Raw genomic sequence first — 8,637 nt, 5'->3', positions numbered from 1 at the left:
AGTATTCTCGCATAACATGAGACATACATAAAGGAACCCAAAGACACAGAAAATACACACACTCGATCTCTAGCCGAGGCCGGGAGAAGAGGATGAAGGAACAGAAAGAATAAAAGGAAGGGACGGACACTCAGAGGCGCACACCGAATTTATGAAAGGTGGCAGAGACCAGATCAAACATCACTTACGCGGAATGCATCTGCGAAAAGGTTGGGACCTACAAGCTGCTTGACCTTCAGCCATGTCGCGCGGTATATACGTGTCTTATCTAGGCAGCGCTCGGCTGAGCCAGCAGCTGGTAAGGAAACCCTTTCTGAACGCCGTGGCCTGATGGCTGCGTTTTTGCCGCAATAGAGATGGTCAAGACGGTCATGGCATCTGTTCTCTCCTCCTCCTTCTCCCCAACATACAGACCACGAATAAACTGCTCTGCTTATTCTCATTAGGAACTTCAGAACATGTTCGCAAGGATGTCTCGTGTAACAGAAGCTGATGAAAACGTTTGCTGCCTTGTAGTACAGAGGCACGCTTGCTGTTGTATTTGGTGAAATGGAGCAAAGTAGAGACGTTGACTGTGTCTTCTCACCTGTGCATACGTCGACATCCAACATACCCCTGGTGAAAGACGCCACGGCTCTGTATTTATCCGAGCATCGCAGGCCATAGCGTCCATCGTCCTCTTTCACACATACGTAGAGTCCTCCTAGAGACTTTACGTTCTCGGAAAAGTAAGCTTGGCAAATGTCTTCCTCTTTAACCTCTGCACGTAGCCGGAAACAACCATAAAAAAGGGTGAGGGGAGGGAACGAAAATGTGCACAAAGGCAATTAGCCTGTTATGGATATTTCTTTTCACATCTACTGCTCCTGTTCGTTGGGCAACAATTTAATTATGCAAGCTACGTTCCCTTGAGTATACATTTAGTAGTATATACCTGCTGTCTGTGTTGTTATATAACAAGGCGCTTGAAGTTCACAATTTGAACTAGTGCTTTCGAGTTGGAATACAAGTATTACGTAGTGTGGCTATACGGAAGAACAACCTGGTTTCATCCTAGAAAAGCGCTGTTTTGGAAACAATAAAGGAATGCAGGATGTTGGGAGGTCCACTGCCCACATGATGCATTGCGTGTCTCCTTTTAGTGAGCGGGGCGAGAACATGAGAGATCAGAATGCGGAGATTTCACTCTATGAAAAAGGAATAGGGACACGAGGTAGGGAGATCGCAGTATCAGCTCAGCCATTTTTTCTTTGCTTCGTAGCGAGCTCACGGAATACGCATGACAATCTGTCAACTTCACATAGCTAAAATAAAACCACTTTTTCTTTAACTTTTAAAGAACCTGCACATTGAACACAGGTTATCGCTACTAGCTCCCAAACATAAGAAGAAGCTAGCAGGAAAGTGTCCAATTTATCTACATGCTCTCTGCGCTGAAGTCTGTGGTACGTATCATATGCCGATTTACTACATATACGGAGCCTCTGGATAATTTTTAAGCCTATCAGTGATAAGAGGGAATTCAGAGAGAAACAAAGTTTGTTTCTGTGCAATAAAGAGGAAACTGCCGAGTAATATCCGGCATGCAGAGTCCTTCCAAGCCTCTGACGAAAAATTCTAGAATGAAATCTGGTTTAGTTCTAGAATGAAATTGATCGTTTAGCAACTATCTGTAGGAATGATGGGTACTACGTGACTTCGTTTAACATTCGTGCTTGCGTCTTCGTCTTTGCGGCTTTATTACGGTGCAACTGCCTTCAATGATCTAAATTTCCAAGCAATTACTTTTTCAAATGCATTACGGCAAGAGTGTGGGAACATGCACAAATCAATGCGGACAGTTGCATTTATAAGGCCACATTTTGTCTAAAATGGTCAATATGTAATTACGAATTCATGCAGTAGCCATTGTTCTTATGCTGGTTGAACAGCAATACATGCACCTCCCGTGGACACTAGGGCCAGGTTTTATCTGTATTTGCTATAGGAAATCGTAGGAGCAGTAGTGAGGAAATGGGCCTACGAAACCTTAACAAAACACGTTGCGGGGCTATAGTTAGTGACCAATTTTTTCTTTCTTAGGATAGTAATCCAGCACCACTTGACGAAGACTCAGAAAGACATGACAGAAAGAGCGCTTCAACAACCCACAACGTAACTTTGTTGTGGGTTGTTAGCTTCTTTTTGTAATTTTACGATAAACATTGACAGGACTGCGCTATGTCCAATGAATCATCTTTGCGTAGTATCTTTGTCGATGTCAGGTACAGGAATGTAAGAGTGCTTACTACTTCGTAGGTCACGTACCGGAGACACTATCCTTGACGATGTGCAAAGCTGGCGGGAAGAAGCAGCCATGGTCTCCTTCGGGATGCTCACAGACGCGGATCTTGTCAAGCAGCACACTGGGTGGTTTGCTTGCGAAGTTCAGCTCCACCTTGTATTCGTCGCTGTATGCGTGCGAAATCATCAACGAAGGCAGAACATAATTTGCCAAAGCGTTCCTACACATAGATTCAAGTTTCTGATCGATGTTTCACTAAAGTGTATTTAACGTGTTTGCTATACAGTGCGTGATCGGCTCTAATGATACTCTTTACAACTTCACCGGAAACGCAATTCTGGAGCCCAGGTGGCGCGATGCGTCTCGTTTACCTGAGGTTCCTCGATGTCCTCCTCGCCTGCCGCTACTTGGAGCGGTGGGCGAGGAGAACATCGAGGCACCCTACATTTACCGTAAAGTTCACGCAATTTATAATTAGGTTCAAAGAAAGCTAAAAAATCCCAGGACACCTAAGCACTTCTTATGAGTCGTGAATGCGAAAGCATTAATGTCCCATTGAAAGCAACTGAGCGGCCCTTCGAGTTTTGCGGTGAGGGTAAAGTTTTCGACTTTTGCTTTAGGGTATGTTATCGAGTTTGGTATTAAATTGGTGTGGGTTACTATTTTTTTGTACAGTTTCTACGTTAGCATGTTGGCTGCAGACCGTAATTATTTGGACGATATTGCTGAGAAATCAAGAACACCGCATGCCACCGGTGTTCTGCGCGACCAAGGAAGCAGCAGTGGCGATCAGGGCCGGCAGGCGCGCAGCAGCTAAGCCCAGCGGGGGTGTGAGAGAGAAAGATACAGACCGCGCGCCGGCTTCCGGGAGCGAGACGGTGGCACCCGCGCGCGTGCGTCGCGCGACTGCCTCGCCGACGACGACCCGCCTCGCCCCGCGGCGTCGCGTCACCGTATCTGCTCAACACCACCTAGAAGAAGTTAAGGCCGCAGTACTGCCTGAAATCCGCGACCATAAGTCATCAGCTGGAAGCGATCGAATGAACTGTTCTATCCCTGGCCGTCACGGTTGTCCATGGATATGCGCCGGCACGGGAGCAATGTGTTTGGCTCACATCGCGATCGTGGCTCTGTTGTCGCGACTAGTCGAACACTTCGCTTTTGTTGAATGCTGTGCGCGTTGGAACGTGCCTGCCGTTGCTTCCCGTATTAGTTGAGTGAAGTCGCTCCATGCGTAAAGTTGTCGTGTGGTTTCTCGTGCTCTCCGAAATCGCGTCACTGCCCATCTCCCGATATGATTTGAAAAGCGCCCGTATTTTAGTAGTGGTGCTACATTAACGTAGCTGTGCCTAAGAATTGTTTTGTTTCCAACTATCGGGGAAACTGCGACCCAGGATGCAAGGTGCGCGTGTTGAGCTTTCCTCAGGATAATCCTCTGTGCAGAAAGGGTGGATACGCTTTGTATACCACAGTAAGATTTCACTCCTTTTGAGTACTCCGGGGGTAGTAATGTACTCCGAGGTAGTAATGTCCAAACCATATTTAATCAGGGTTGGCGCGCGCGCTCTTTAATATTTTGTTGTCCACAGAGCATTTGATCGGTACTTAAGATTGACCTCTAGCAAACGTCGAGCAGAAATCTGTCACTTATATGCAGGTAATAGTCTTGTAGGTTTGCGAGGATCACTTCACACCCGAGGACATCATTGAGGAGACGTCTTACGCCACTACAATATCAAACAAGCAAGCAGGCGTCTTGCATCAAACAAGCAAGGTAACTACTTGCTGCGACGTAGTGGTGACTTAGGAGGCACTCTCGAAGTTAAGACATCATACCGGTCTTGGTCTACGTGGGGGGATACGCCGTCTACGTCTACGCTACATTGAGGAAGCTGAAATACGAGAAATTGAGGGAGGCACCGATAATAAACAAAGAAGTAAGCGTATCCATCACAGAAAAGCACTATGATCTCATCAGAGCGTTGTACCAAGGTTGGCTTATATACTGAACGATGTTTCTAGTCAATGCTGTAGCTATAACTACGCTGTTGTTGAGGAGCTATCAAAGAAAGAGCACTTCCTACATCTGCCCAATCGATGTCGGGTAGAGACGGATCTCAGCTTAGAGATGCTAACCAGCGACGATTCACCTAATTTTGACGGCTGAGATGACGGGCATACAAGTGAAGTCGTTCTCAAACGTGTGCTATGGTGCAGTACGAAGGTACTACTAAAACTTCCCGAATGAACGACAAAAAGTGTGGATGCTGTGTGGATGAGTGTGGAAAAGAAAGCACCACTCTTAATACAGAAAAACATTAGCAATACCAATGTTGTGCCGCATGTATATATTCCTGTACAATATATACCCTCACAAAATATCACCATGCTGAAAATGGAAATGGTAGTGTTGTCCACACCTTTTCATTGTCTTCTGCGTAATTTATAGCCCGACGCTTTCACCGAAGGTTTGTTCGTATCAAGAAATGCAAACAGCGTGAATATGCTTCCATAAACAAAGTCACTGCGAGCGTAAACCCATGTAGTTCCTCCAGCATGGCGCCAAACCCCCTGCGCGCGTTCGCCGTCACCTCGTGACGTCACGCGATGATGACGTGTGATGATAACGTCTCGTGCTGATGACGTGTTGTCACGGCGATGCCCTCTCCCCCTCATGCAACACCTGGCGCTGGTGCGGAAGCAGGGGCTCCGATTCGCCCGCTCTGTTCCGTCGAGGCAAGCTCGTGGCGTCGCAGCCAATGGGAATTTAGGTGCCATTTCGCTACTCTGGCTTTATGCTCAATGGGCCATTTGATGCCTTCGCATCAATAACGCCGATTGTAGCCCCGTATCTGATATACTTAAAATGACACTGCTTATGTGTTGCTGCGCGAGCGCGGTAAAGACTGCATCTCTAATCCAGAGAGGCGAACTAATTAACGTGCAATTTCCTAACGGGTAGCTGTGGCATAGGGGTATAAAAGAGAGTGCTATGTGCAACTGTGTAAGCATACACAGTACACATATTTAACCGATTGACATCCAGCCGATATCGGTGCACAAGTTGTCGCAAAAGAAGAACACAAACAAGGAAATAACTCCGCTATCCGACATGCGGGTTCTGAAACAAAGAAGAAGAAAGAAAACGTTTTTCTTACGAACACTGAAGAATTCGTGTGGCGTTCAGCAAAGGTCCATAGGCTGCTTGAAGCTGCAAAACCGCCACATAAGGAACGCTGGTAACTTATGACTGTGTTAATCAAGGGAGCTTCAATATTATGGGACTACAAGCCCACGCCGTAAATGAGTTAAATGGTGCATAACTAGCGCTATATATATATATATATATATATATATATATATATATATATATATATATATATATATATATATATATATATATATATATATAGCAAAAGGCAGAAAGAGAAAAACAAGCTTTAATTATATGCTTGAGGTGTTAGCCTGGCTGTTCCCCTGACATGCAACTCCAGGGGCTGGGCTATGATTACGAGATATGCAATGATAAACACTTAACAGTACATACGGCCAGCTTGGTCTGTGTCCAATATGTGTGTGGTTACATTTGCATTGTTTAATGTTATTGATGCATGCGCAGCAGGAGTTGACCGACGATCACTCGCCCTCCCTTTCTTCTTTTACTCTTTTTATGCCCATTGCGAATTGTATATATTTGCGCAGGCTTCAATAAAGATGTTGTTGGCAGTCAGCGCTCGTCCTGTGTCCTCCCTTGTCCGTGTTCTTTGGAGGTGTTTTAAATATGAAACATAAAGTCACACACACACATATATACACATGTGTGTATACACTACAGATATATTTACAAAGGTTCGTTCAGTCTCGTGGGCCGCAAGAACGCCAGCCGCCCATGGCAAAGCACCAGCTGTGCGTTACGCGCCACGAAAGCAAAAGCGAAAGCGCATAGCTGATATTGTACAAAAGAAAATTACGCATTAGAACAGTCAGCGCATTTAACCTTTGATTGATACGTTACCTTTATTTAGCATTTTTGGGACATTCGAGTTGGCAGGCATCGCGGTTAGATATGCCCGTACATAACACGCCCGTGAACCCATGAAGGCCATGGCGATTACTTCAATAGAGTTCTAAGCGTTTCCTTTCTAATGCCATAACCTTTACAGTGGAAGGTCACCAGTGTTTTCCATGACTGAGCTGAACAAGTTGTGCGCCGATTGTGTATAAGCGTATCCTAAAGTTCTTGAAGCAATTGACTGACACCTAGAGAGGTGGAAAGGTGGGAGGCAACAGGGAGGCCGGGAAGCCGCTGTCGTTTTCCATAATTGGGCGATAGAGCGCGCCGCATACACTCGTGATACTGGCAGCCCGTATTCACTGTTTCGATTGGTGGAATGACTTTCTATGCATAAACAGAAAATGCAAATGAATAAGCATACAAGTTTGCCCTATATTTAGCGGTTACAAAGGAAAGAGACACTGAAAATTATTAATTTTTTTTTGGCGCAAGGAAAGACACGCGTATCCATTAAACACGCATCAACTACAAAGGCTCGCTCGTTTCGCATGGTATCGGATGCGTGTATAGCCACGGCATGCGCGTCTTGCTTTGTTTCACGCGTGCAAAATTGCGCCCATTTGTGTGTGTCCCTCCCATTGCTGAATCAATTGGTAATGGGGCAAAACAGATTTTGTCTATCAATTCTGACTTTGAAAAGTAGCCTATGTGTGTTACATAAACGTATACAGACGTTCACAAGAAGATGGAGGCTTGAAGTGATTAGCAATGGTCGAACAAGGACTGTCGCTGAATCCAAAGCTGGCCCCAGGCTCCAGCAACATGCCTTTTTCGACTACTGCTCCTTGCTATGTATAGTATAGTATTTCTCCCGCATTGAAACATTGGCACTCTTGCTTAATCAAATAAAAAATTACTATGCTGACCTCTAGGACAACTCGTACCAGGGCTTTTAGGCACACATGCGTCGGTACGAAACTTATAACGAAGTTATGAATGCGAAGGCACGATGTGGCCCAGTAGAGGGAGTTTAGAATAATGCTCGCTGAGGCATCGAGCTGTTGTGCGGCAGCCGAGAGGTAGCATTTATGCGCACATACCGCTTGCTCCACCATGTCGGGCTTGTCGGCGCATTCCTCAACAGCGTACTGTGCACTCCGCGCCATTGTCTCGTTCACTCGAAAACTGGCAACGTACTTGTGCACTTTCTCTGAAGGAGAGAAAGGGAGAGAAATAGAGTGAGATATAGAAATAAAGGATAAAGAGACGATCACTGAAAGAGTAAGTGAAGTTGCACCTGACCTACATGGTTTTGGCGATTTAAGGAACGCGTACTGTAGGCCGTGTGACGGTCTCATACACAGGGCGTACCCGATGGTGCAAAAGAAAGGCTTAAATAGCCGCACACACGTCAGATACAGCTCTGCATGCATTACTGCGAGTGCACTTGTCGGATATCTTAGTGCTCGTATTGAAGCAGGTGACGACGTGTGCGGGCATGTACAATTAAAGAAAGCGTACCAGGTCCAGCGATAATTCTCTGCACGGAGAAGCAGAACGTAAAGGAGGGAAAAAAAAGTTAGTGACCATTTAGCTGTAAATGTCTGAAAATTGGGTTAGCATTATGACGCACCTACTCGAGGTCCCGGATCCACTAGTGAAACAGCGTTCACCACATTGCAGATTGTTGTTCAAGTGCCCACTCGATACACGTCCTACCTCTTCAAGGGGCGACGCGCAACTGACGGTGGTCCAGAGCAAACTACCGTTACAAACCACCGTACATACATACATACATACATACATGCATACATACATACATACATACATACATACATACATACATACATACATACATACATACATACATACATACATACATACATACATACATACATACATACATACATACATGGATAGATGGACAGACAGATAGATAGATAGATAGATAGATAGATAGATAGATAGATAGATAGATAGATAGATAGATAGATAGATAGATAGATAGATAGATAGATAGATAGATAGATAGATAGATAGAACCCACGTCTTCGCATTACACGTGCGATGCTCTTACCCACTGGGCTACTCAACCATAAACAAGAACAACCAGTCGAAGACCACACGTGGGATTTATAAATGTCAATATCGTCGCGCAAAACATTTTGTTTTGCATTTTGTCGCGCAAAACAGACGTTATAGCATCATAGGTAGAGTTGGTTTAACATAGAAAATAATGAGATTACGAAGGTTTGGGCGTGCAACAGAGAACGCTACTGGCGGTAGTAACCGCGGACTCGAGACGTGATTCTCGACTAATTGATACAAAAATGACTGA

At 45.2% G+C, this 8,637-nt stretch overlaps 1 protein-coding gene and 1 long non-coding RNA gene across 6 annotated transcripts in view; one reads left to right on the top strand and one right to left on the bottom strand.

Moving 5' to 3' along the window:
- LOC126531497 (uncharacterized) overlaps positions 1-8,637 on the bottom strand; it is a 62,371-nt gene that overhangs the window by 10,848 nt on the left and 42,886 nt on the right. Inside the window, exons 23-26 of the mRNA XM_050179037.3 lie at positions 7,400-7,509; positions 5,443-5,495; positions 2,308-2,450; positions 587-760 (exon numbers count right to left, since the gene is read on the bottom strand). Coding sequence (XP_050034994.1) covers positions 587-760; positions 2,308-2,450; positions 5,443-5,495; positions 7,400-7,509 — 480 coding nt within the window. The remainder of the gene's footprint in view (positions 1-586; positions 761-2,307; positions 2,451-5,442; positions 5,496-7,399; positions 7,510-8,637) is intronic.
- LOC126531513 (uncharacterized) overlaps positions 1-8,637 on the top strand; it is a 219,022-nt gene that overhangs the window by 178,219 nt on the left and 32,166 nt on the right. Inside the window, exon 4 of one of the 5 annotated variants that reach the window (XR_008612704.2) lies at positions 2,299-2,380. The exons of the other annotated variants lie outside the window; for them this stretch is intronic. This is a non-coding gene — a long non-coding RNA (uncharacterized lncRNA). Of the gene's footprint in view, positions 1-2,298; positions 2,381-8,637 lie in introns of those variants that run through there. 5 annotated transcript variants of the gene reach the window in all.

This window comes from Dermacentor andersoni, chromosome 5 (genome assembly GCF_023375885.2).
Source record: "Dermacentor andersoni chromosome 5, qqDerAnde1_hic_scaffold, whole genome shotgun sequence".
Taxonomy (NCBI): Eukaryota; Metazoa; Arthropoda; class Arachnida; order Ixodida; family Ixodidae; genus Dermacentor; species Dermacentor andersoni.
Note: the sequence above shows the minus strand (reverse complement) of the source record. Positions and strands in the feature narration are given on the sequence as shown.